The sequence below is a fragment of the Phaethon aethereus genome (genome assembly GCF_964289735.1).
Source record: "Phaethon aethereus genome assembly, chromosome: 3".
NCBI lineage: Eukaryota > Metazoa > Chordata > Aves > Phaethontiformes > Phaethontidae > Phaethon > Phaethon aethereus.
This window is the reverse complement of record NC_138576.1, coordinates 1,564,053-1,591,794: the sequence shown is the minus strand read 5'-3', so window position 1 is coordinate 1,591,794 and position 27,742 is coordinate 1,564,053. Positions and strand designations below refer to the sequence as shown.

The window sequence follows — 27,742 nt, the reverse complement described above, 5'->3', positions numbered from 1 at the left end:
CAGTGTTCTTTTGTTCTTTCTGCCCTTGCTATTTAGGAAGTCAACCTTCCAAGACAGGTTTTCATTAATTAATTAAACCGCCAGTCTCTGCTAACTACCCTTTAAATGATTAAGTCTGTATTAGGATGGGCAGCGTTGATGAACGCTGGAGTGGTGGTCAGGTTCCTCAGGCTGATGTTTGCCCCGGGTTTGGTGCAGCTGCTGCACTGAGACAGTGAATTACGTGCGTGGATGGTTTCTTACGGGAGCAGGGAATATTTTGGACCATCCCCAATTTTTTAAATAACGGATACAGTCCTTAAAAAAGTAGTTGCAAGTAGCTGCATCTTGGCTCTAGGGGCAGAACCCCATCACATGAGTCTGTGTTTTTTCCCGGGGAGGGGGAAGCGGAGGACAGATATTCAGCCTTGTTCCTTACTCTCCCAGGCACATGCTTCGGGATAGGGAGCACTCGAGAGCTGTGCCTTCATGCACCCACTGTGGACATCCAGCATCTGATGCTGCACCCACAGTTCTGCAGATAATGATTGCACTGGAAGAGTCAAAGTTCATTTTGGAGGTGAGGTCCTCCTGAGCAGGCTCTGTGCAGATCAACGAGAAAGGAGTCTTCACCTGCGTGCCTTGGTCTGTCTTCTCCAGGTGGATTCCCACACCAGGAGGCTACATCTTCTCTGGTGGCGTCCTGTTCCAAGTGGCTCCTTCTTCTCTGGGTAGCTTCCCATACCACGTAGCTCCATATTCTCTAGGTAGCTTCCCATACCATGCAGCTCTGTCTTCTCTGGGTGGCCTCCCATACCAGGAGGCTCCATCTTCTCTAGGTAGCTTCCCATACCGCGTGGCTCCATCTTCTCTGGGTGGCCTCCCATACCAGGAGGCTCCATCTTCTCTAGGTAGCTTCCCATACCGCGTGGCTCCATCTTCTCTGGGTGGCCTCCCATACCAGGAGGCTCCATCTTCTCTAGGTAGCTTCCCATACCGCGTGGCTCACCCCTGCCCATCCCTTTCCCCCAGGGGCATCTCATGGCCCGGAGCTGCACTTGCACCTACTGACCACACTCGCCCGCGCGTGTTACAGCCACCCTTCGGTTCATTTAGACTGTACCACAGAGTCTGCCTTTCCCTCCGGCAGAGCCCCGCGGCGTCAGTCCCCTCCGTCACCGCAGATTGACAGCGCTCCCGCCGCAGCCGAGGCGAGACAGATGGGAGGCGCGAGGAAGGCGGTTTCGGAGGAGCGAGGCTGGGGGGGGGTGCTCCGTGTGCGGGCAGCGCCAGCTCCCCCCTCGCCGCGCTTGAGCCGGGCACTGTCTGCACGCCTTGGCAGGCATCTCCTCGCTGGTGCAGCTCACACGTTTGACGTGCCTGTGCAACTTGGGCACCAAGATGGTTTAACGGTTGACACGCGTGAATTTTTAACAGTGACTTCTCATGGACTTTAGCATGCAACGTACCGGGGCTTCAAGATGCTGCATCTTGAGAAAGGACAGTCTAGTCCTTTGCAAAATCAATGAAGCCGGATCGTTAAAGTGGTGTTGCGATGTGTTTTATGCCTGCAGGAGGAGAATGAAGGCTATGCCAGGGCTGAATTAAAGTCGAGGGGGGAGCTATATGTAGCCCTTTCTCATCTCTGCAGATTCGGCCATGCAGAGTTGACACAGTTTTTGAATGAATTAAACTCCTCAGGTTTGAGATAAAAGTTTTTTCCTCCCTGTGTTCCTTCCCCCAGCAAGATGGAGATGTTCTACCTGCTTGATCTCAGTATCGACTATAAAAAAGTCTCGGCTCCTTATGCCTGTTCTCTCCTGTCAGCATTCAGCGCTCATTAATTTTGCATTCACTCAGCACCGTATAATTTTTCCTGACATTGTTCAGACAACCAGCCTTTTTTACTTAAGACATCTCAACACCATTAATGTTTAACTCTAAAAGGTGTGAAGACAGAAAGAAATACTCTTTTCCTTCTGTCTTAGCGGCAGCGCACTTTGCTCTGCGCTCTTCACCGTTGCACAAGGATTTTATCAGAAGCAGAAAAATAGACTTTTCCATACAAAGTTTGCCAAAGAAAGTGATGTTTGCTGGTTGGAGCAGGGACCGTTGTCTTGGATCTTAATCTGTACTCCTGGTGCTGTCGTACACTAATGGTCCACGATGCCCGTTGCCTTGGGGCACGGACAGATGAGCACCTTCAGGTCCATCCGGAGTCCTTCCATAGGGAACCACCAGTTGGTGAACCACCACGGTGTATGAAAGCAGCATCGGTTGAAACTAACTCTGGTGGCTTTTGGGTTGCAGACGTTCATGTGGCATGTAACAGCATCTCAGCTCAGAAGATGTCAATGAACTTTTTAATCCATTCCAGCGAGAGCTGCAGAAGCATGTGTGGTTATGCACTGGGTATCTTCAGCTGGAAAACGGGTCTGTTAATGTGTCTTAGGCACAGGGAAGCACTTAGGAAACACGTGTCTTGTCCATCCTCCCTGAGGTCCTCACTTGGAAGGATGTCGCAGGGTGCCGTTCAGTTGAGTGCGTAGCGGTTGGTTAGGATGAGGGCAACACTGGAATACGTTCTTTGCAATTTAAAGTAAGGGTCAAATGGGTTAAAGCAAGACTGTTGATTTATTTGCATTGTACGGTCCTGAGGAACCTGGTTGTGTCTGTTGCTGGGTAGATACGTGTTTAAAAAATAAGTAAAAAGTTTTTTTAAAAAACAACAAAATTCCTGCCCTCAAAATCCCTATCCTCTGTGTGGGAAAAGAGGGAGAATACCAGTTGGAGGTGAAGCCAAAACTGGGGAGCAGCCCATAGCCGTGTGGAAAGTTAACGTTGCCTGAGCTTGGGATCACCAGGCTGAAGACCTGGTACAGAGTTGGGTTGTTGCCTACGTTGCCTACCAGGAGTATCCGTTTCCTGGGGCTGGTTGTAGACGTGGTGGAGGTGGCTGTAGCCCTTCTGACAGGAACTGCCATCAGCTCCCTGTGGCAAATGGCACTGAAGTATGGTTACCCTGGTTTTGAAATATCCGTGTTGAGGGGTTTTTTGGGCAAGTGGAAGGATAAGTCAAGCTGCTGTGTTAATATAGATGCTGGCCTGTTGTATCTTTGGCTCACGCAGTTTAAAAGCTACCTTGGAATCAGTAACCTTGATATAAAAGCAGCGTCCCACCTGCAAATCTCTGCTGGTGGATTAATAAGTCTGCGTGTTTTAGTCTTTTTAGGATTCGATGGTTTATATAGTGGTTGGAGAGATGCTTAACTGCTGGGTGTTGGTGAGGCTTTGCAGCGCTGCCGTGGGTCGGTAAGGCTGCGCTCTGGCTGCAGGCAGCGTGGCAAATAGCTGTGAGCGCGATAGACGGAGCTGTTGTCACTCCTGGCACAGCAGCAATGCTCAACTGCTGTTTTTTGACTTTCTCCAGCCAGGTCATGAAGGAAGAAGCTCAGGTAGGACATGGGAGAGCTGCAGGGTGTCCCACTGTCCTCCACCAATCTGTTTCCATCATTGGCTCTGCTGATGTGACTGGAGTGGCCACCAGCTTCAGAGCTCAATCCTCACCATCCACGTGGACACTAGACCCTGGTTTGTACATGCCAAGGGCTTAGTTTCCTCCCTGGGTTGTGTGCCTGGTGAGATGTGTCCTCCTGACACATGCCTTTGCATGTGCATTGATGGAAGAATAAGGGTTCAAGGTGTGTCTGAAGAGCCACTTAGGGCTGTGTTGATGAGGATGTTCTCCAGGACGGCACAGAAGTGCCTGGGGCTGAAGCAAGCTCTGTGTTGCCAGCTCCGGAGGTGCATGGGTTATTTTGTTCAAGGCCAATGTTGGAGTTCGGTGATGAAGTCAGGTCTCACTGGTAAAGAGAGAAAAGGAGAGAGGAAAAGCTGGTTGCCTGCTGGTTGTGGAGGAGGACTAGGGATAACAATACCCCCCTCCCCAAAAAAACCCAAAAATGAGACTCTATCTTAGAGTAAGAATTTTAAATGGATCAGGCGAATCTCCTGTAAAAATGCCTTTTTTTCTGCTTTGGCTGTAAGGGGAGCATAACGTGAGTAGTTCAGGTGGAAACATCTCCATCCCATCCTTCGTGAGATGGACCTCACCCCAGTGTCCCAGTGCTCCAGTCTGGCATTATAGCACATGGTTGGGGATCACCCTGGGGCTTGTCACCGATAGACCGTCGCGATGGATAGTGTAAAGCAGGCGAGTGCAGGGCTCTGAAGGAGCCGTGCTGATTTCTGAAAGCCAAGATCTGCTCTTCTGTTTCTTGCATTGGTATTTTCAAGCTCTGAATCTCACAGACTGTATTTTTCCACAGTTTTTTAAATTCATAGATCAGATAATTTCTTTCCTCCTACTAAAATAAAAAGTTATACAACCCAAGAGCTGCTGATTTCCATACAGTGTTTTAGAGGAATCTGGTATTTGTGGAAGTGAAGAAGGGAGGACTCTGGGCTGGGTTTTCTGCATCTGCCTCCGTGTGAATATGGTGATATTGAATAGGGGGGCGTTGGGCAAATCTCAACTTCTACAGCTTGAATTTTGGTTTAGAGTCCCTCCAAAGAAGCCATCATTGCTGTGGTCCAAGCATGTGCCCTATAGGCTACATAGGATGGTCTTCCTTGGAAAACTGGCTCCATCCCCCAGTTGAGGTTGGGTCTTCCTCTGCTCGTTGAGCCCTAGGGATGGGGAGGAGCATGCTTGGGCTTGCTGGGTCTCAAGAGGAGGCTGAGGGTGAGCTCAGGACCTCAGGTCTGCCCGGATGGCTGGGCAACCACCACCAGCAGCAGCCAGTGAGGCTCGGAGGCTTTCCCCCAGTATGTCCCTAACCTGACAAGATAGCCCTAGACATGCCTTCCTCTTTGGGTACCATTTAGAAAACAAAAAAAGATTCAAATTTCTATGGTCTAGATCCCTCTACATCCTGCTTTCCAGTCATTTTCTTCTTCTCCTCTTGCAGCTTTTTTAAACCAATTTGTTCATGTCCCACTAGAAGGTGCACTCGGTGCACACCTTCTGCCAAGAAGTTTATTTTTATGGCAGGTTTTCTCTCCTGTTGGGTTTACTGGGCTGATGAACCCTGCAGTAGGCACTAACTAACGGCACAACTTTCTGTCACTCTCTCGATCCATGGGTGCACCGAGTCTGTTCCATATGATTTTAATTAAATTAAAATCAAAGCTCCTTATTTGGGAAATTACAGATGTGCATTTTGTTGCCTCGTTTATCTTTTAAAGAGCAGGTAGAGCGGATCCTGGCAGTGATCTGGGGGGGTTCAGCTGGAACAGCCCTTGGGGAGGCTGTGGAGCTGTGCCGATTGGGAGACGGATGGGGAGCCATCGTGCCTGGTTCTCCATCGTATTTTCCAGGCATCACATCAGATTCTCCATCTTGCCCTGCTCCGCCGTCCTTGGTACCCACTGGGGTACCCAACTCGCTCTGGGAAATGCTGCAAGTCCTCTTCAGTTGGACTTTTTGCCTTCAAGCAATTGGGTTCTTTTTTGTCATAGAAAAGGCAAAACCCAAAGACTTTTCTGGCTTCTGTCATAAGAAATGAAAAATGAATGTTGCCCATAGAATTCTTCGGTTTAAAGAGAGCCCTTGGAGAGCCTGGGGCAGCATTTGGTTCCCAGCCATCATGCCCGTGACCATGGGGTTGTCTCCATGGGGGCTTGCTCAGGGAGCGGCAGCGAGCTTCTCACGACTCAAGGCAAAATGCATATATTACAAAGTTCTGCACTGAGCAAATGGAAACAATTGTTCTGATTTTCTGTGTTCATGATGTTTCTCAACAAAACACTGTTTTAAAATTTTTTATGTCCTAGTTTAGGAGACCCATGTGCAATATATTATTTTTCAGATATTCCTTTCCTCTTTCTGGGGAAAAAACCCCAACATTTCACCTGCAAAATTTTAAATGAAGAGCAGTATCCATCAGCTTGTATTATTTTAATTTAAAAGTGCAGATTTAAGGGTTGGAGAGACAGGAGTGCTTGTCCTGGATGCTATGGATGGAGCTGCAGGCAATGGAGCCTGTGGGGCCGGGGCTTACTTCCTGAGATGCAGCAGATAGACAGACTGGACGTCTCCCTGCCTCCGCCTCCATCCCCTTCGCCCCCATTTTCCTTCACCTCCCACCCTCTGCTTTGGAGTGGCTCTAGGAGGTGTCTCCTAAGCCACCAACCCCTCTCTCCTGAGGTCTTGCCATCGCTCCGGTGGCACGTCCTTGCTTCTCCAGCTCCTTGGTGTGCAGGTGCTCTCCTGGTCGCGGGCGTTCGTCGCATTTTGGGTAAAATGCCATGAGTTAGGGCCTTTTGGGGACTTTTCCCATCGTGTCCTCGAGCACCGCAGCTGTGGCTCCCACCCTGCACTGTCTACCTGGACTTTAGTAAAGCCTTTGACAGCATCTCCCACAGCATTCTCCTGGAGAAACTGGCGGCTCGTGTCTTAGACAGGTTTACCCTTCGCTGGGTGAGGAACTGGCTGGATGGCCAAGCCCAGAGAGTTGTGGTGAACGGCGTTAAATCCAGCTGGCGGCCGGTCACAAGCGGTGTTCCCCAGGGCTCGGTTCTGGGGCCGGTCTTGTTCAATATCTTTATAGATGATCTGGATGAGGGGGTCGAGTGCTCCCTCAGTAAGTTTGCAGATGACACCAAGCTGGGTGGGAGTGTTGATCTGCTGGAGGGCAGGAGGGCTCTGCAGAGGGATCTGGACAGGCTGGATCGATGGGCAGAGGCCAACTGTATGAGGTTTAATAAGGCCAAGTGCAGGGTCCTGCACTTGGGCCACAACAACCCCAGGCAACGCTCCAGGCTTGGGGAGGAGTGGCTGGAGAGCTGCCCGGCGGAAAAGGGCCTGGGGGTGCTGGTGGCCAGCCAGCTGAACATGAGCCAGCAGTGTGCCCAGGTGGCCAAGAAGGCCAACAGCGTCCTGGCCTGTATCAGCACTAGTGTGGCCAGCAGGAGCAGGGCAGGGATCGTGCCCCTGGACTCGGCACTGGTGTTCAAAAACGTGTGGATGTGGCGCTTCAGGACGTGGTTTAGGGGACATGGTGGCACTGGATTAATGGTTGGACTTGATGATCTTGAAGGTCCTTTCCAACCTTAGTGATTCTGTGATTCTATGATTTCCCTACCTTGGATGCCTGATTTTCTCCGGCTACGGGATTTCACGTACAGAGATCTTGAGGCAAAGGGAGGCACGTGCAGGCTCCTGGGGGTGGTTTTGCTGTGCCCCGTGCCTCCAACATTGGTGGTAGAGAACGAGCAGAAGACCTGCCAAAGGGATGGAGGCAGCTAAGGCGAACTAGGGAGGTTAAGTATATAAAAAATAGTAACGCAAGGAGGGAAAAGAATGAAAAAAAGGGGAAAACACCAGTGACCCTACAGCTGTACGAGCCGGGGAGCGGTGGCACCTGCTTGCCGAGCCACGTCCTTCAGCTTTGCTCCACGCAATGCCGTTTCGAGGCAGAGGGTCTGAGCTGGTTTTTAGGGGGGATGCCTATTGCACTGTCTCTAACACCCCAGGTGAGCCGTTTGCCTTGCCCGTGTGCGCTCTTGGCCTTGGGCTTTTATTAACAAAAAAAAAAAAAAGGACTTTCTACATTGATGTCTTCTAAAATCAGAGGGGAAAACACTCCGAATGGGTCGGCTGCCCATCTGCACGCCTTGGCTGGCCGGCGTGACCCCGCCGGGGCTGCACCCCACCGTTCCAGCAGCATTCCACCCCGCCGAGCCCGGGAGGAGCTGCACGCTGCGAGCAGCCGGGCCGGCAGCCCCGGAGGCGGCTGGGTACCCCCGGGCTGGGGCACCGGGAGAGCCGCTCTCGGCGATGCAAAACCGTTGCTGCCAGCATCAGGGCGTCCGAGCGTACCATTCCTCTTCCAGTCCCGGCGTGCTTCAGCGGCGTCCTCCGTCCCTCACCGGCCTCGCGCCGTCCCCGTCCCTCCTTCTAACCCTGTAAAGAATCGGCAGCTTCTAGCCAGGAGGCTCGTGCGGCTGCGGAAGAGCGGGGCCGAGCTGGGAACGTCACCTCTCCCCGTGCCAGGCTGTGCTGCACGGGCTTGGCACGGGACAAGGTTTTGTGTTCAAAGTGGCTGCGGTGTTCCCCGGCATCGCAGAGGGCATCGGCTGCAGGACCCGTGGTGCTGGGTGACCTGCCTACAACACACTTACCTCACAGTTCGAGTCTGCCGACCTGATATTTTCGGAGTGCTGAGAACCCCGTGGCTCCTATAGATTCCAGAGGCACCCAGACATCTCCCTGGATGTCAGAAAATCGGGGCGTAATTCGAGGAATGCATTTAAATATCTCCTCTCTGTGCTGCAAGGAGGGGAAAGAAAAACCTGCTTTAAACAGGGCTGCAGCAATTAGGCTCCAACGGGGGCCGCCGGCGTGCCGGGCTTTTGTCGCGCGATGGGGATTTGCGATGCCCGAGGCTGCCAAAGCCCCCGCAGCTGGATCCCGACAGCCTCAAAGGGCAGCGCTGGGGCTCGTGTTGCTCCCGTTGGTTTATTTTCCTGTAGATCTGTCTGTCCAGCTTCATAGTGAGATTATGAGCTTGGGGAACCGGGAATTTGCTCCGTGTTTGGCCGTGTCGAGCACAGGGGATGCCTGGCTTGCGACCGATGCTCCCCCAGAGCGTCAGCCCGTCGCCGGCATAGCAGAGCCACCGCTGCAATTAATGCTGGAAAAAAAGAAAATTGAGATTAATGGGTTAAGGTGCAAACCAGCTGTTTGCTTGTGATGGATTCTTTGGATTCTGGGGATGGAAAAGCTGAAGAGATGCGTTTAAGCACATTAGCTGAAGTGCTCAGCCGGGATGCGCTGACGCTTTGAAGGAGCCGTGCGTCGCTGGGATGCGCCGTCCCGGAGAAGGTGAGCAGGAGCTTTAAGGGATCCGCCTGCTCCCAGACCCCTGTGCTGCAAAGGTGGGAAGGAGAAGGACTCGTGCACGAGGGAGACAGCGACAGCGCGTGGTTTGCCGGCTAATCCTCCCGAATAACAGGCTTGGAAGCTGGCAGACAAAACTATTTTGCTAAAGCAGGAGGAGGTTCCCGCAGCGCAATTAAAGGAATAGAGCTGAAAGCCGGTGCGTTGCCTCTGAGTGCATCAATTTATAAAGAGCAGGAGAAAAAAGCCATTTCTCATGCTGTGGTAGCCGCCAGCTCCCGTGGGTTTGGGTGCATGGGAAGCTCTTCCATCCCTGGAAGGGATTTGGGTGTCATCCTTGGGAGGGTTCTGCTCCTTCGTGATTGAGGCACGCAGCAGTGCTGGGTGGGAGGCAGGCATCGCTGTTCGGAGGCGGTTCGGGTGGGATGAACTCTGGTTTCTGCTTGGAGCAGGGGAAACTGAGGCCCGTGAGGATGAGGTGAGCTGCCCAAGGGGTTTCGTAGCAGGATGCAGGGGTCGGGTATTTTAGGGCTGAAGTCAGACTGTTGCTTGAGCATCCAAAACCTGTGTGTGCGTGCTCAGGACGGGACACGCGTTGCCTGTTGTTTTCGGGGTTGTGCCAGCAGAGACGAAGACGTGACCTTTTTCGGTTGATTTATTTTCTAAAGAGAAAAGAGCCGCTGGGCGAGAGGGAAAGCAGAGGCAGAGATTACCCGATAAATCAGCGGGGGAAGCTGGCGGCATGGCTCAGTGCCCTGGCCGCTGCCCAGCCCGCGGGGCCACCCCTGCACGCGCAAGCGTTGAGCAGATGCTCTTCCAAGCCCGCTCTTCTCGGAGCGATGCACGGGGTGAAGGACAAAGTCAGGAAGGGGAAACACCCAAAGAGAGCTTGAAGATGGACAAAGTCCTGGGAGGACGCAGGGGTGAAGAGTTTCAAGTGACACATCCGTACGTTTTGCAAACACGATTTGATGCTGAGTAATAAACCTTGGCATCCGACGTGCTGCAAAATAGCAAACGCGGTTTAGCTTTCGCCTACGGACGAGTTGGGGGACCGGCTCCCTTGGTGCTGGGATGATCGGAAACGAAGACCGGCATCGAGGGCATCGAGAGGGATGAGCAGAAAACCCTCAGCAGTCCTAGACACCTCTTGGCTTGCACCTGCAGCGTGCATGCTGCTGCACCCGACGGGTATTTATCCCGAGAAAACATCTCGTGTCCTCTGGGAACGGACAGGCGTAGGCTGGGCAGAGCTATTCCATCGGCGTGGTGTGTTGCTACACGTACACATTTGATCGATAAGCAGGTATTTATTGATGCACATGAGGGTTTCCAGGCCCTACACAAGGCACCGTGGGTTGAGGAGCCTTTTTCCTTGCCCTGCAATAAAATTCACAACTTGCTGCCATCCCTCTTAAAACCCGTTCAGGCAATTTTGTTCCTCCAGCTCCCGGCACCGCACGCGTGTTTGGTCCTCGGGATTTTTCCGAGCATCCCCTCGGATTCCCAGCAAACCCCGGGATGTTGCTCCTGCCTCGTGGGGAAGCGCAGCCTGCGAGGATGCGGCTGCATCCCCCTGCACCATGCGCGTTGTCCACGAATCACCGACTCCATCCCGGCCCCGGCATCTTTTTGCTAACAATTAACAGCTGCACAGGAAAAGCACGGCTTCATTTTCAGCTGCTTAGGCTGAACCTGTGCTTCTGGTACCTGGGAAAACCTTGTAAATGGTGTAAAATCAATAGAGGACCAAGTTTCAAGTAATTTTTTCAGCTAGCCACAGAGAGTCTGTCTCGTTTTTAATCAAAACCTGCATCGAAGCCGCCTCTGTGAGCCTGAACCGAGGGTCCTTCAGGACTCCGTGCTGTTTCGCGTCCTGCACGGCCGACGATTTCGTTTGCCGGTGCCGACGGGCACCGACATGCAATGGGAAACACCCTGCCCCTCCGGCCGCCCCCAGCAGCTGGTGTCTTTGTACTGCAGAGCGAAAAAAAAGGGGGTGCTGGTCGCCAGCCGGCTGAACATGAGCCACAGTGTGCCCAGGTGGCCAAGAAGGCCAACAGCATCCTGGCCTGTATCAGCACCAGTGTGGCCAGCAGGAGCTGGGCAGGGATCGTGCCCCTGGACTCGGCACTGGTGAGGCTGCACCTCGAATCCTGTGTTCAGTGTTGGGCCCCTCACTACAGGAAGGACGTTGAGGTGCTGGAGCGTGTCCAGAGAAGGGCAACGGAGCTGGGGAGGGGTCTGGAGCACAAGTCTGATGAGGAGCGGCTGAGGGAACTGGGGGTGTTCAGTCTGGAGAAGAGGAGGCTGAGGGGAGCCCTCATCGCTCTCTACAGCTGCCTGAAAGGGGGTTGTGGTGAGGTGGGGGTTGGTCTCTTCTCCCAAGTAACCAGCGATAGGATGAGAGGAAATGGCCTCAAGTTGTGCCAGGGGAGGTTTAGATTGGAGATTAGGAAAAAATTTTTCACCCAAAGGGTTGCCAAGCACTGGCACAGGCTGCCCAGGGAGGTGGTGGAGTCACCGTCCCTGGAGGGATTTAAAAGCCGTGTAGATGTGGTGCTCAGGGGCACAGTTTAGTGGTGGGCTTGGCAGTGCTGGGTTAAGGCTTGGCCTTGATGATCTTAAGTGTCTTTTCCAACCTGAACGACTCTGTGATTCTAACATTGCTGAGGGAAAAAGCATCTGCAGTCTGAGATGTCCCGGCTCTTCCCTTGCCAAGTGATGCCCAGTTAACAAAGCAGGTATCCTCTCCACCGAGGTTTATCTCCCACTTGCCTCTTTCTGCTCTTATTCCACCCAAACCATGTGATTAAACAGTAATTAATCTCCTCTTTGCAAATACGCCTACAGCCCCAGATGTGCCCGGCCGGGGCTTGCGCTACCAGCCTCCCAAATCACTCCCAGCGACCAGGGTTTATTCTCAACTGCATCCTGCGAAGACAGGGCTGCTGCTCTCCCCATCCTTCCCGGATCGTGTCTGGAGAGGCTAAGAGACTCTCCCGAGGGGACCGGGGATGTCAGTGGCAGAGCCAGCTTTCCGAAGGGAAAATGGTTGTGGGTGTGGAGGAGCGAAACGAAACGACCCTGAAACAGCAGCAGCATCGTCGCTCGCTTGCCCGTGATCGCTGGCTGTATCGCATCCCACTTGCCACCCGCCTTTCGCTGCTGGATTTATCCTGAGTTCCTCGGAGTAGCTGCGCGACGTGGCTAGCACCTTTCGGGGGAGTGCGAGATAAATAACAGGGCCTTCTCTCCGGGTTTTTTGGGTTGTTTTTTTCCCACGAGGATTATTCAGCAATACAGCAGGAGAGTTTCTGGCAGGGCTGGGGCAGGGCTCCTCCAGCAGCATCACCCGCTCCGCGTCGGATGCTCTTCTCCCGTCCCCAGCCCCACTGGCTCCCAGCTGACCGGTGTCCGGGCTGCTCCCTGCACATCAGTAGTAGGATCTGCTTTTTTTTTTCTCTGGCAGGTTTCCTTTGGCACAGCCCCTTCCCTGTGAATCCCTCCCGGCGGTTATTTTTTAAAGTGTTGTCCGAAAAGTTCCAGATCAAATACTGTAGCTTGCGCTAAACTGGATATACCATTTCCTCTTCAAAATGTTGATTTTGGATGTCTCTCTCTGCAGGCTTCTGCTTAAGACGGGTGTTTCCTTCCTGCTAGCAGTAGACTGTGATCTAATTAGTGCTTTTATTTTATAATAATTAGTAAATAATTAGAAATGACATTGTATCTTCACGGGACTGAGGGATGAAAAGAAAATGCCGAAGTTTTTTGATGCAGAACCTGCATTGCCTGTATGACAAGCGGTCAGTGTTTTGTTTACCGTTGGCAATGATTCAGTAGTAAAATGACTTTTTTTTGGGCTGAGATGTCCCTTTTCCTTTGCTACAGAGAAAGCTGCTGATGATGAAGTCCAGAAGTCCGACATCTCGTCCAGCAGCCAAGGCGTGATTGAGAAGGAGTCTCTGGGACCTCTTCTTCTGGAGGTAGGTGCTCAGATGTTGTTGCTGATGCTACCAGGCTCCCCAGAGCAAAGCAGTGCACCAAGAAAGTGAAATACAGAGGAGGAAGGCAATGGGGACATACCTGGGATGCTCTAAGCCCAACCATGCCCCTGGCCTAAGTTGCAGGTAAACTGATCTTAGTCCCTCGCTTCAGCAAGCGGTTTGGAGTCTTAACCAAGCTTGATGGAGCTTGGACTTGGTTAAGTTGAAGCTGTTCTGGGTAGCTTCTTAATATCAGTATTGAGTTGCTTCCAAGCATGGACTAAATTGAGCCCCTGTCCTCATCCGGAGGTGAGTTGGGTAATGTGGATGGATGGTTTTCAAGACATTTGAATCCTCCTGTCCTCTGAGAAGCAGGGGGGAATGAGGAGAGCGCTCCGCGTTTCTGCTGGTATCAGTAAATCAGAAATAATCGTATCTCAGGAGGAAGGTCAGAGTTGGGCCTGAAGGGACCCTCTTGTATGAAGAAGGTTATTATATGAGGGTTATTATATTATTATATACAGGCTCCAGAGATAAACTTCAAATCCTAAATCATTCAGCTGGTAATTTCACAGGAGGCGGTTGGGGTTGGGGCTGAAGGGGCTCCTCCCAGGGGGTAGCCAGCACCATCCGGCAGCTGTCTTCTTGCATTGAAACCACCTGATAAAATTGCACATTCAAAGACCAAAACGAAGCAACATCCTCATCTGATTCATTTAATTAACTGTAAGAGCATAATTGCTGACATGACACAGTCCAATGATTTACTCTGAGGTTTCTGTTGGGAACCAAATAGCTGGGAAATGACATGTGGCATCATTTTTGAGACAGAAAGCCAGCCTGGGTTTCAGGATTTCCAGGGAGAGAAACTCTCCCCAGCCACGTTTTTTGCCTCTCCTGTATCTCCAAACGACGCTGTGAGGCCGTGGGGAGCTCTCCCGCTCTGCGATGCATGCTTTTCCAGACCTGCCTAATCCCTCCTTGTACCACACTGGTCTTCCCTGAGCCCTGAAGATGTCAAAATTAATAAAACTCTGCAAGTGGTGACTCTGCAGATGGAGGAGTTAATGCAAAAGGGATGGGAAGGGGGTCGGCATCAAAGGAAGGGTCTTGTGCAAGGGGTGGAAGATGGGTGCTGGAAGCACGTGGATGGAGGTAATGGGGAGCTGGCAGCTTGGCTGAAGATGTGCTCGGTCTAGTGGAGGCAAAGATGCAGAAGGGGCTTAGAAATTAGGCTGGGAATGACACGTGGGTTTTGAGGAGTGCTTGGTGCTAGAAACAGGCATGGGAACGTAAACTGATGCAGGCGAAGCCAGATCTTCAACAAAACCCTAGTATTTGGGTTTTATGGGGAGAAGGCATCCTACGAGAGCAGTGGCAGAGCCCACAAAACTGTGAGAGAGAGCAGCGTCCGTACGTCTGCAGTAAATCCATGTGCTTCGCAGTGCGGTCTTGGGAACGTGCCTTTACATCGCTTAAATGGTGAACGTGGGGCCAGCCGGCTCACCAGAGCATCACTCAGCCTTGGTCGATCCCCTCGTGTGTCCGTGGCCGCAGGTGGGAATATGTGGCTCGCTGTGGCCAGGAGCCTTGGAGGTAGCCAGCCCCTTGGGTGATAGGGAGCAGGGTGCCTCGGGACGAAGCGGGGACAGCGGCACATCAGTAACAGAAATAGCCCTGGAAAACCTGAGGTCGTCATAAAAAAAGGAAATTAATTAAATCAGCTAGCTCATGACTAAAAATTACCCCCCGTGCTTGGGTCGTGTATCAGTGCATCCTTTCCGTGGGAAGGAATGCAGAGCTGCTCAGTCGATGCCGCTCTGTAAACAACCTACCCTGTATTATCTGATTTTAAATCCATGTTTAGATTATGGTTATTATCTGTACAGGCTGAGGAATAATTTCCTAATTGTCCTCCTCGCGTGTGAAGCCTCCGCGCTTGAGATGCTGACCCGTGCCCGTGCTACGGGGCATCCGCGGCTGCGTGAAGCTCTTTGAGGATGCCAAGCCCTTACCATGCTGAGTTTATTTTCCATGTGGATTGACTGCAAGAAGCAATTAGTGGTTTCACTGGTCCCCGAGCAATCTGCAGCCTCCCATGCCTAAAAACATTCCCTAAATGACTTCCAGCTTCCTCTGGGTGTCCTGGGCTCAAGCGGGGTTTTCAAACCGAGAAAAACAGAGATATAAAGAACTATTAAAAAGCATCTCGTTTGTTTTTAGGAAGGTTTTTTGCCTCTTGACCTGTTGTTTGGGCTTGTGTTCCATAAGAAATTGTGCTGATAAGGTAATTTAATATTTGAACCATGGATAAATGCCCAGTGTTGCTGCTGGAGGAATGGGGGCTGTAGGGGAGGCAAGCAAACTGGGTCCCCACCGGCTGCTGCCTCGGAGCTCCCCTGCCCCTTCCCTGCTCCCCCGGCCCCCCGAAACCAGCATCACCTTGGGGAGAAGGGTTCAGGTGGGGTTTACCATCCAGCCTGCGTCTTTTTTTTGGGCACCCGAAGTGCAAAGGCTGGTTGTCTTGGCAACAGCTGGGAATAAGGAAAATTGCAGCTGATCTGCCAGAACCGTTTTGACAAAAGATTTCTTTCTTCTTTTTTTTTTTTTCTTTTTTAAATGCTTCCTGTTCCTTGCACTTAAGGTTGCTCTACAGCAAAACCTGATTTTTTAGAAACTACATTAAATAAAGCCTGGATGCTTTCCATCAGAGGAACTCTCTGCTGGCACAGGCAAGTAGGGAGACGGGGAGGAAAGGGCGGTGCTGCGGGTACCAATTTTTGGGCGTAAGGAGTTTCTCCTGTCCCTACACCATCTCCCACTCCAGGATATGGCCAGATCTAGTTGCAGGATCACAGTCCACCAGAGCTTGCTGTTGATGAGCAGGATAAGTAGGAATTAGACTCCAGGAAAACCAAATTCTGCCTGGGTGAAAGACTTTAGGTGATGCATGCTTGGAAGAGCATAAAGCTCCTGCTTCACCAACCTGATCTCCTTCTATGACCAGGTGACCCGCCTAGTGGATGAGGGAAAGGCTGTGGGTGTTGTCTACCTAGACTTTAGTAAAGCCTTTGACAGCATCTCCCACAGCATTCTCCTGGAGAAACTGGCGGCTCGTGGCTTAGACAGGTTTACTCTTCGCTGGGTGAGGAACTGGCTGGATGGCCGAGCCCAGAGAGTCGTGGTGAACGGCGTTAAATCCAGCTGACGGCCGGTCACAAGCGGTGTTCCCCAGGGCTCGGTTCTGGGGCCGGTCTTGTTCAATATCTTTATTGATGATCTGGATGAGGGGATCGAGTGCTCCCTCAGTAAGTTTGCAGATGACACCAAGCTGGGTGGGAGTGTTGATCTGCTGGAGGGCAGGAGGGCTCTGCAGAGGGATCTGGACAGGCTGGATCGATGGGCAGAGGTCAACTGTATGAGGTTTAATAAGGCCAGGTGCAGGGTCCAGCACTTCGACCACAACAACCCCATGCAACGCTCCAGGCTTGGGGAGGAGTGGCTGGAGAGCTGCCCGGCGGAAAAGGGCCTGGGGGTGCTGGTGGCCAGCCAGCTGAACATGAGCCAGCAGTGTGCCCAGGTGGCCAAGAAGGCCAACAGCGTCCTGGCCTGTATCAGCACTAGTGTGGCCAGCAGGAGCAGGGCAGGTATCGTGCCCGTGGACTCGGCACTGGTGAGGCCGCACCTTGAATCCTATGTTCAGTGTTGGGCCCCTCACGACAAGAAGGACGTTGAGGTGCTGGAGCGTGTCCAGAGAAGGGCAGCGGAGCTGGGGAGGGGTCTGGAGCACAAGTCTGATGAGGAGCAGCTGAGGGAACTGGGGGTGTTCAATCTGGAGAAGAGGAGGCTGAGGGGAGCCCTCATCACTCTCTACAACTGCCTGAAAGGGGGTTGTGGTGAGGTGGGGGTTGGTCTCTTCTCCCAAGTAACCAGCGGTAGGACGAGAGCACAAGCTGCCCAGGGAGGTGGTGGAGTCACCAACCCTGGAGGTGTTCAAAAAACATGTGGACATGGCACTTCAGGACATGGTTTAGTGGGCATGGTGGTGTTGGGTTGATAGTTGGACTTGATGATCTAAAGATCTTTTCCAACCTTAATGATTCTGTGATTCTGTGAAATCAGTGATCAGCCTTGTCAAGGGCTCCTCACACAGCACTGGGCTCTGCAGCTCCAAGCTTTTCATAGCACCAGAAAGTGTTACCCCCTCTACCATGGCAGTGAGCTAAAAACCTTGATGGTGTCCTCGTTAAAATAAGCAGAAGGTCTCCCCGTGTTGTATTATTGTGTCTGGGTCGTGCTTGTCCTCCTCCGTTCGATTGCAGCATGAATTTGCCACTTGCATCCTAAATGCATGAAAAACCCGTTATTCTGCAAGATGCAAAGGCTCTGTCATTCTTCAGCTGTAATTAAGCAAATAGGGCATATGCTTAATTTCAATGGCTTGCCAAATTAGAGCCTTCCTGACTGCTCTGGTCCTTGGAAGAGGATTGTTCCTTCTCTGCTGGCACCGTTCTTAGTGGCAGGGACATCCTTAGCAGAGGAGAGAGATGGATTTGATGGGTGGGCTTTTGGGTGGATGAGGAGTTGGTTGGATGGTCACATCCAGACGGTAGTGGGCAACAACTTAATGTCCAGATGGAGATCAGTGATGAGCGGTGTCCCTCAGGGGTCCATACTAGTACCAGTACTCTTTAATATCGTCATCAATGACACAGACAGTGGGATCGAGGGCACCCTCAGCCAGTTTGCAGATGACACCAAGCTGAGTGGTGTGGTTGACACGCCTGAGGGACGGGATGCCATCCAGAGGGACCTTGACAAGCTCGAGGAATGGGCCTGTGTGAACCTCATGAGGTTCCACAAGGCCAAGTGCAGGGTCCTGCCCCTGGGTCGGGGCAACCCCCGGTACCAGCACAGGCTGGGGGTGAAGGGATGGAGAGCAGCCCCATGGAGAAGCACTTGGGGGTCCTGGTGGATGAAAAGCTGGACAGGAGCCGGCAACGTGTGCTCGCAGCCCAGAAGCCACCCGTGTCCTGGGCTGCCCCCAAAGCCGCGTGGCCAGCAGGGCGAGGGAGGGGATTCTGCCCCTCTGCCCCGCTCTGGGGAGACCCCCCTGCAGTGCTGCGTCCAGCTCTGGAGCCCTCGGCACAGGAGAGACACGGACCTGCTGGAGCGGGGCCAGAGGAGGCCCCAGCGATGCTCCGAGGGCTGGAACAGCTCTGCTGGGAGGACAGGCTGGGAGAGCTGGGGGGGCTCAGCCTGGAGCAGAGAAGGCTCCGGGGAGACCTTAGTGCAGCTGCCAGGGCTTGGAGGGGCTGAGGAGAAAGATGGGGACAGACTGTTCAGCAGGGCCTGTTGTGACAGGACAAGGGGTGACAGTTTTAAACTAAAGGAGATTTAGACTAGATGGAAGGAAGAAATTTTTGGCAACGAGGCTGGTGAAGCCCTGGCCCAGGTTGCCCAGAGAGGTGGTGGATGCCCCATCCCTGGAAACAGCCCAGGTCAGGCTGGACGGGGCTCTGAGCAACCTGCTCTGGGTGAAGATGTCCCTGCTCACTGCAGGGGTGGGACGAGATGGCCTCTGACGGCCCCTTCCCACCCAAACCCTGCTATGATTCTATGTGTTTAAGCAAACGTGCTGTTATTTGACGACTGCTACAATATAGAGTGGGGATGAAGCCAAGGTGCAAGAGGCAGGGGAAGGTTGCCCATGGTTGTGGAGCATCCTGACCCGCTCCAGGACCCATTACCCACACACTGCCCAGGTTTATTCCCTTTACAGGCTTTGGACGGCTTCTTCTTCGTTGTGAACCGCGAAGGGAGGATCGTCTTTGTCTCTGAGAATGTGACCAGCTACCTGGGTTATAACCAAGAGGAGCTCATGAACACCAGTGTCTACAGCATCCTGCACGTGGGGGATCACGCCGAGTTCGTCAAGAACTTGTTGCCGAAGTCACTAGGTAAGAAAACCCTTGAGGTGGGTTTTTTAATCAGCTGGTGCTTGGAGAGCACTGTAAAAAATGATGTTGCGTCTTCAGTGGAGCTGGTCTTATATTGGGGTTTTTTTTACATGTTATTTATATATATTATTACATTTTATATTGTTTACTGTGAAATTCAGAGATATACCCAAGCCAGGTAATAAGCCGTAAACTTTGCATAGTGAAATACACCCTACCAGTGAGATATCAATATTAGATTTTTTAGTAAATAAGCTGGTGGATGACAGTATTCACATCATCTTCCCGTTGTCTTTCTCTGCTAAGAAAACTTTTGCCTTCATCTTCTTTGGCTTGTGGGTGGGAAGAACCAACTCGTCTGCCTGAAGGGAGGGGCACATGTAGGAGCTTTAAGGAAATGAGGAGTAAGATTTCGAGGTGTTAGTTTGGGGGCACTGAGCCTGTTGGCTTATCCCATTCATTTAGGACGTCCTCTCAGCTGGAGGGGTGTTGTCCCCAGCTGGTTTCAGAGCCCATCAGTATTTTGCCAAGTATCTAGCATGGGGATATGCTGCACCTTGGGGTGTGAGAAGAGGTCACAGTGCAAGCGGTGAGCTCGCGATGGTCCCCTACACCGGGAAAACGAACAGTTGTGAGGATGGGAGGAAGCATCGCATGGTGAAGACACTTGCGGGGTGTTGGAAGCAACCGAAGCAGAAGGTTTTATTCGTTTACTGGAGGTGAGCATCCTCTGGGCGGCTAACGCGGGTGAGACATCACTGATTCCTCATCCAGTCACACCTTTGAAGAAACACAAGAGAAGATGAGCCTTTTCCAAGTAGCTTGACTTAAAAAGAGTTTGGGGTTTTTTAAATACACACTTGTCTTCCTTCTGCATAAATACAATGATATCTTAAACCACCTAAATCTACGGGCACTCATCAGATTGAGCCTATAGAGGTTCAGGCATTGTCTTTTCCCTGTGCTTACCCAGTTTAAGACTGGGTATTTTGTCTTTCGTTGGATGTTACAAGTCCCTCAGCTCTTCTCATAGGTCAGGCTGCATGAAAGCTTTATAATCTGGTGGCAAAATCGCTTGGGTTGAATGCGGCTATCCTCCATGAAGAGGTTAGCAAAATCTTTCAACTGCTGCCCAGAGGTTTTTGGAGAAAGCCAGGTCATAGAAAAAAATCAACAGGGAAGGTTTTTGCTGCTGTGGTGCCAGACTTGTCCCAGAAATGGGGAGGAAGCAAAGAAAAAATTCAATTCTATGGAGATGCTTAGCTGGACTTGCTGGAGAAGTCCCAGGAGCATCACTTCGGGGGGATTTCAAGTACAACAGCAAGAGGCAGGAGTCTTCCCAAGCACTGGAAGTGACTCAGAGACCCCGTGCCTCAGTTTCCCTGCCTGTAAGGTGGAGATGATAGGACCTACCAGCGATGTAAGGAGCAATTCATTAATGTCAGAACAACAACTCTCATGATGTGCTGATCTTAGTTAAGGTTGTAGGTGCTCTTAGGGCTTGGCTGGCAGCATGGGTCTGGGCACAGGGTCTTCAGCAGGTCTGAAGGAGCCCCAGGGGCTGAGGGGGAGGGCTCTGCCCCCGGCTTTGCTCTTGGCTCCCCCCTAACCTGGGCAGTAAGCTGGTTTCTTCCCCCCATGCCGATGCTTTTCCTTCTGTCCCCTTATCCAAGGGGTCCTCAGGACGTTGGGGAGGGTGTGTGCACGGCACGACTCTTATCAGCTCCTTTTCTCCTCCTTTCTCCATCCCCAGTAAATGGAGTTCCTTGGCCTCAAGAAGCAACCAGGCGCAACAGCCATACCTTCAGCTGCAGGATGCTGATCCGGCCACCCGACGAGCCGGGCGCGGAGAACCAGGAGGCTCGTCAGCGCTACGAGGTGATGCAGTGCTTCACCGTCTCCCAGCCCAAGTCCTTCAAGGAGGAAGGAGAAGGTAGGGGAGAGCATCCTCTGCTGCTGACCCTGCGTTCGGGCTGGGGAGAGCAGGGCAGGCAGAGGAGCAGGGTGGGGATGGCAGTGCAGGCAGCGGGAGGACCGAGGTGGTCAGGGCAGGCAGGGCTGCCTGGTGGGGCTGGTTATTCCTGGCCCGGCACAGACGATGCCCGGCACGGGGCGACAGCGGCGGAGATGCCTGAAGTTCTCTGTGGCTTCTTCTCTCCCCCTTCCCCCTGAGCCGATACCCTCCAGCCACCCCAGCTTCTCTGGTCCTCCGGCTGCCTCCGGCGCCGCTCGCAGTCGGTATTCCTTAAGGAAGGAGCAATATTTAATACCCACCAAAGCCCTCTGGCTGCGGCACCTTCCCAGCAAGTGACGTGGGTGCCCAACACCCCGCCTTGTGCCTTCACTGCTGCTGGACCTCCGTGCTGCCCGCGTGTTTTTGGGCTGAATTGGCTGCCTGCAGGCAGGTCTGCCTGGGGACTCGGGACAGGCAGGGTTCCCTCGGCGCCGTGGGGGTCATCGTTTTCCTGCAAGTGCCCTAACTCTCCTTTGGGTGTCCCAGCTATGGTTTTCCAGCACATTAGCTGGATTAATCCATTGCGGTTTACACAGGAGATCATGACTGGAAGGAATAAATTATGGTATTTTATGACCAAATACTTTGCCTGAAGCCGACAGTTGCTGGCTTTTAGTGCTGACTTTTATTGTACAATACTGCCAGATCGAAAAGCCTTTACAATTAATTTCTCCAAGCACTGGAAACCTCTTTTCCAGCAAACTATATAGAGTTTAGAAAGAGCCTACTCGCTTTGAAGGGACGGAGGATTGCTCGGGATAAACACTTCCAGGGCAGGTCATGACAAATCAAGCCACCACCAAGGGGCATCTTAATTAAAATGTTGAATTGCAAGCCGTGGTTGTAACGTCTGATTTTCATGTTCTCGGTCCTTTCTCCTGCTTTGGCAGATTTCCAGTCATGTCTGATATGCATCGCGAGACGATTACCTCGACCGGCAGCCGTTACCCCTTCTGAATCCTTTGTGACCAAGCAAGACACCACAGGTAACGTCCCAGCAATGCCGGTGAGTCCTGGCTCCAGGGAGTTTGTTGTCCCCAGGGGCCAGAGGCCGGCGGTGCAGTGCAGGACCCCGTAACGTGAGCATGGTCCCGTCCTTTGCAAATGGCAGCGCTGCCTGCTAGCAGCGCTGTGGTTGGCACCTCAGCTGGAAGCACCTCAGCTGAGTTTACACCTCAACTGATCCAATACACCAGACCATGCCCTGCACGCAGCCCCTCTCTGCTCCGTGGGATTTTGGGGACTACTGAGGTTGCTGATTGATGGGAATGAAACAGTCATCACCTTTCGGATCCGGGTTTGCTCTCAGCCAAATATTGTTTTGTAGCCGTTCTGGAGACCTTCTTTGTGGTAGTTCATCATCACCCTGGACTTCCCTGCAGCCTGTGAATCCTTAGTGAGTGATTTCCCTGCTCGCTGCTCCCTGCCCATGGCTGTAAAACAGCCGGCAAAGCTGTCTGGTGTTTCATGTCAAGGGACAAAAAAGGTGGCAGGTCCTGCTTGGAGGACCCCTTGGTGTAGGCAAAGTGGCTGGCAGGGTGTCCCACCAGGTGAGGGTATGAATCTGGGGACCCCAGCCCTGGAGCAGGGAGGGTCCTGTCGCACAAAGGTGCTTCTTGTTGGGTTTCATGTCTGCTTTGGCTGGTCAAGGTGTGCGTAGAGGTCAGGGCGTGCTCCAGAGCAAACTCCTTGAACCTCCACCTCCTTCTGGAGGGCCTCCTTGTGTTCTTCTGCCACTGCTGCCAAACAGGACGTGGATTCATTTTCCACATTTATGGACCTATTTGTGCTGAGAGACTTCTTATCCTCTGCTCAAGTAACGTGGCTTCTCTCTCTCCGCCCAGGTAAAATCATCTCCATTGACACCAGTTCCCTGAGAGCTGCCGGCAGGACGGGTTGGGAGGATCTGGTGCGGAAATGCATCTACGCTTTCTTCCAGCCTCAGGGCAGAGAGCCATCTTACGCCAAGCAGCTCTTTCAAGAAGGTAACGGGCTCCTCTTCCTCGCTGGCGCGCTCTCCTGCCGAGCAGCGGGAGCTGCAAGGAGAAGCCGGGGCACGGTCCTCCTTGCTGGAGAAATGCTTTCTGGAAAAACAAATGCTGCAACAATAATCACAAAGTGCTGAAGGGAGAAGGGAAGGGGCTGAGTAATGCTGGAGGAGCATCCCCAGCCAGGAGGCTCCCTCTCACCCTTCAGGAACTACAGAATTGAGACAAATATGAGCCTAATATGGTAATTTTAATTTTTTTTTTTTCCTGTATCATCTGCAATCACCATCCCCAGTGTCTAAGCAGAAGCAACGGAAGCTCTTCCGTGAGCGTCTTTGCTCTGTCGGCTCTTTGATGAGCATCTTTGCTGTGTCGGCGAGGATGCTCGCAGCAGGGATGCGGGGAAGGCAGGACGTAGGAGCGGGAGGTCGCTGAGCCTCCGGAGAGCTGTAGCTGTGCCAGGGTTGCAGCGCCAGCGTCCTGCTGCACCTTCCCAGCCTGGCCGGGCTCCACCAGCTTGTACCTTGTACACTGGTGGTTGAGTGATGGCCCCTTCGGAAGCTCTGAGCACTCAAGGGCGGTGCTGGGTGGATTTAGATTTACCCACTGCAGGACACGGCTTTGGAGCTGGAAAAGCAGCTGGGAGGATTTCTGTGCCACCATGGTTATTTGTAACCCTTTTATTTTCTGGGTCTACATGGTTAGCCAACATGCAGCATGTGGTCTTGTTTGCTGGGAACGTGGTTGTCCCGGGCAGGTCCTCCATCTCCTCTGCTCCCTCCATCCTCCTCCTGGTGCTTGTAAGGTGTTGCAGGTTCTGGCTTGAGTTTCTAAGGGATTTCTTGTGTTTCTGGTTGTCTCCTTCAGTGATGACACGTGGCACGGCCTTCAGCCCCTCGTACCGATTCACCCTGAGCGACGGGACAGTGCTCAGTGCCCACACCAAGTGTAAGCTCTGCTACCCCTCCAGCCCAGAGATGCAGCCCTTCATCATGGGCATCCATGTCATCGACAGGTACGTCCCCACCCTGTTACTACCGAGCCATGCCAGTGCCCAGGTGGGCAATCCTGGAATCAAAGTGCCCGTTCCCTACAGTGGGAGAGGGATCCACGGGTGGTCTACGATGCTGGTTTGGAAATGTGATCCCCATGAGGAATCTGAGTCTGAAAACCAGCACGATGGCAGCTCTGCTGATCTTGATTATTCTTGTTTTGCAAAGAGGTGGCCCTGGGAGTTCAGGTGGAGGTTTATAGACGTGCTTCTGATTTCTGCGTTGCCCTGGAGAGCTTAAAATATTTGGGGAGGGAGAGGCTCTGACAAACTGGCAGGACAGGACGAGGTGAGGCTGTGGACCTGGGCTGTGCTGGAGAAATGCGAGGGGGCTGGGGCAGCGGGGAATGCGGAGCATGGTGCCCCTCCAGCCTCGTGGGAGCGTGGGACCCGGAGAAGGTGATGCCTTCGGGGTTTAGCTGGTGAGCGGCCATGATCCCGAGCAGAGTCGCGTTTCTGGAGAGATGCTAAAGGTGCTGCACTCCACCCATACAACTGAAATGGATACAGAAGTGCTGGTGGAGATGGGAAGTCTGGGACCATCAGGGCTTGCGAGCTGCTGCTCTCCAGGCTTCCAAGCTCTGCAGGAGCTGCCTGAGTGACACTAAAGGTTTGGGCAAAGCCTCTTGTGACTTTTCCTCTCTTTTTCATCTCCTGCAGGGATCACGGCATGCTCTCACCCCAGGAGAACACTAACTCCGCGATGTCCCTCCCCCGGGTCAGCCCCTCGCTGAACCCCAGCATCTCCCCGGGGCAAGGCATGGCCCTGCCACCCTCCATCCCTCCCTCCAACGGCAGCATGTTGGCCACCAATGTGAACCAGCAGCCGGGTGCCGGCCTCCACAACAGCAACTCCAGCACCAGCCAAACCAGCTTTGGGTGTTCACCTGGGAACCAGATAGGAGCCAATGTTGCCTTAAGCCAGGGACAAACTGGTCCCCAGAACAGTAACCACACTTTGAACCTCAGTAGCTCCCCCATGAATAGCCCAGGGATTACGCCACCGCAGTTCATGTCTCCGAGGCATCGGGTCAGCCCAGGGCTGGTGCCCAGACCCCGAGTGCCCAGCAATCCCTTCTCGCCCACCATGCCCACCATGCACTCCCCCGTGGGCATGGCCAACAGCGGCAGCGGGGGCAGCGGTGGCGCCGGTGGCACCAGGCCCTTTTCCAACGCCCCCATAAACTCTATGCAGGGTCTGACTGAAGGTCCCAGCACGCCGGTGGGCTACTCCACGCCACCCCCCGTGCTGAGGCAGCTCAGCTCCCAGAGCTCACCCAGCCGCCTCGCCATGCAACCCATGAAAGCAGAGTCCAAGGACAGCAAAGAGATCGCCTCCATCCTAAGCGAGATGATCCAGTCGGATGGCGGTTCGGGGGACGGCAAACCACTGGACTCAGGCATGCTGCACGCCGGCGACAGGCTCTCCGAGGGGGACAGCAAGTGCTCCCAAGCCACCAGCCACAAGCTGGTCCAGCTCCTGGCCACCACAGCAGAGCAGCAGCTTCGGCACGCTGATGCGGACACGAGCTGCAAAGATTCGTTAGCTTGCGCAGGCACCACTGGCACTTTGGCCTCCGGCAACCCTCCCAGCAGCACCTGCCCTTCCTCCCATAGCTCGCTGACCGAGCGGCACAAGATTTTGCATAGACTCCTTCAGGAGGGCAGCCCTTCCGATATTACCACCCTGGCCATGGAGCATGAGAAGAAGGAGAATGCCCCAAACCCCGCTACCACCCCCACGGCTCAGACCCAGCTGCCAGGAACCCCGGACATCAAACTGGAGCCGGACGCGCTGAAGAAAAAAGATGTCAAGGATCACCAGCTCCTACGCTATCTGCTGGACAAGGATGAGAAGGAGCTTGCTGCAGCCCCAGCGCTGAGCCTGGATGATGTAAAAGTGAAGGTGGAGAAGACAGAGCAGATGGAGCCTTGTAACACGGCGCCGGTGCCACTTGCCAAACCTCCTGCCGCAGAGGAGGTCAAGCTGGAGACACAGGGCCAGGTGAGTCGACCCATCTGCGTCCATGCTGATGGGATGCTCTCAACAAGCTGTGTTTTGGGGGCAGTTTCCCCCAAACCTGCTGGCGTGCTCCCTCCACAGCAAGGCAGTGGGGCTGGGAGAAGTGTGGGGAGATGTCCTGTGGCTGCTGCAACCTTCTCCAGCGCTGGTGCCACCCTTCAGCACTGATTCTACCTGCTGCAGTGCTGGTACCACCTCCTCCAGTGCTGGTGGCACCTTCCCCAGCACCAGGGTTGGACCTTTTGTCCCGATGCTTTCCATTTTGGCAGCTCAGCTCTTCAAGCCAATGGTGGAAAGGGAAGGGAGAAACTTCACCAAGGTGTATAAAAATGAGAAGGAAACGCGGCACATCGCTGCAGGTGGTGGGCTTGAGTGAGGAGAAGACCACGTGCATGTTGCCATGTGAAAGGTTCTTAATTCTGCATCTCTGGGCATATTCAGGGCTCGTGTCCCAGGGAATTTTCAATCCATTGCCCTCTTGTTGGCTGAGATTAGCAATTATATGGGCCTTTTAGTAAGTATTATTAAATCGAATAATCCAGTGACAGATCTCTGCAGTAGAGATTTGGGTGTATAAATATTCATTACACGCAGCTATGAATAGAAGAGATTTCTTATTTTTGAAAGCCAGGGGAGATGGTAACATGGATAAGGCTGCTTAATCCTTTTTAAGCAAAGAGAAGAGAGCGGCTGACATGAAGAGCAGGGCTGATCGCCCGCTTACTAACTGCGGCAAATGAGGCTGCCGGCGTTTGGAGATACGGGATGAATGACGGAGCGCTCGGAGAGCCTCGAACGACAGATACACAATAAATCTCGTAGTAAGGTTAAGGGCTCAGTTGGCCTGGCAGTCGTGGGCGGTTATCCTATAGGTGAGTGGGAACTGAGCTCCTTATCTCTCTCTATAATGTACCTTCCTGGTGTCATGGTCTGGCTGGATGGTACGTCCTCCCCTATCATCTCCCATTTGAGATCCATCACCTAGATCAAGATAAATTGCCTCCGGATTAGGAAGACCCAAGGCAAGTCGTGCTTATTTTGGGAGGCACATGGGAGCTTGCAGGTGGGCAGTGAACCTGCCGTAGAACCAGGTAACCACCACGATGCTCTAGTGGAAGGCACAGCATCCTCCCAGGAGATGCATGGGCTCTTGCACGGAGCTACCACAACCTGCTTTCACAAAGCTGGGAGCGTGTCAGGGAGCACGGTTGTAGCCGAAATTAGGCAAAATGCCAGGGCACAGGAAGAGCTTTGCTTGCCTGTTCTTCCGGACATCCACGTGAAGGATTCACTCACCGGCCAGGGATGCAGGCAAGCTCTTCGCTGACCGTCAGTGATGGTTCCAGGTACTCCATCCTTCAGAGAGGGCAGAAAGCCCTATTAATTAAAGGAGGCTGTGCTAGCTAATTGTGCTCTGCTCACAAACAGGCACACAGAGCTTGGATGACTTGAGCATGGATGTGTTTATAAGTCCCTCTCCTGCGCTGTTGGAAGCAGCCAAGTGTTTTTTAGGCTCCTTCATGGCTTTTCAGTTCCAAGTATCCCTCCCCAGGCAGCTGGAGAGCATGAGGATTATACGTTGGACACTACTAAGTGCTTCCAAAGAGTTAATAAAAGAGGCTGGAGAGGGTTTGCGAGTCTTAAAATGCATTTTCTGAGGAGTGAACAACTTTTCACTGCTCAGCAGCTAAGGACAGAGTTTCATTTCCATGTGTTTTCTGTCACAGGCTGTTTTGGTGTGGCATGGGGAGGGGGAGCTGCCATTTCAAATAAAATCTAGCACTTGCTAGATTTTTGTTTTCATATGTGATTATTTTAAAAATCGAAATGTCAATT

The 27,742-nt window shown here is 52.9% G+C and overlaps 1 protein-coding gene across 3 annotated transcripts in view; it reads left to right on the top strand.

Moving 5' to 3' along the window:
* NCOA1 (nuclear receptor coactivator 1) overlaps nucleotides 1–27,742 on the top strand; it is a gene marked incomplete at its 5' end in the record, with an annotated part of 69,183 nt that overhangs the window by 16,240 nt on the left and 25,201 nt on the right. For all 3 annotated transcript variants that reach the window (XM_081998114.1, XM_081998113.1, XM_081998115.1), the window contains 7 exons: nucleotides 12,776–12,870; nucleotides 18,653–18,830; nucleotides 20,584–20,763; nucleotides 21,735–21,830; nucleotides 22,689–22,829; nucleotides 23,700–23,847; nucleotides 24,544–25,888. In XM_081998114.1, coding sequence (XP_081854240.1) covers nucleotides 12,776–12,870; nucleotides 18,653–18,830; nucleotides 20,584–20,763; nucleotides 21,735–21,830; nucleotides 22,689–22,829; nucleotides 23,700–23,847; nucleotides 24,544–25,888 — 2,183 coding nt within the window. The remainder of the gene's footprint in view (nucleotides 1–12,775; nucleotides 12,871–18,652; nucleotides 18,831–20,583; nucleotides 20,764–21,734; nucleotides 21,831–22,688; nucleotides 22,830–23,699; nucleotides 23,848–24,543; nucleotides 25,889–27,742) is intronic.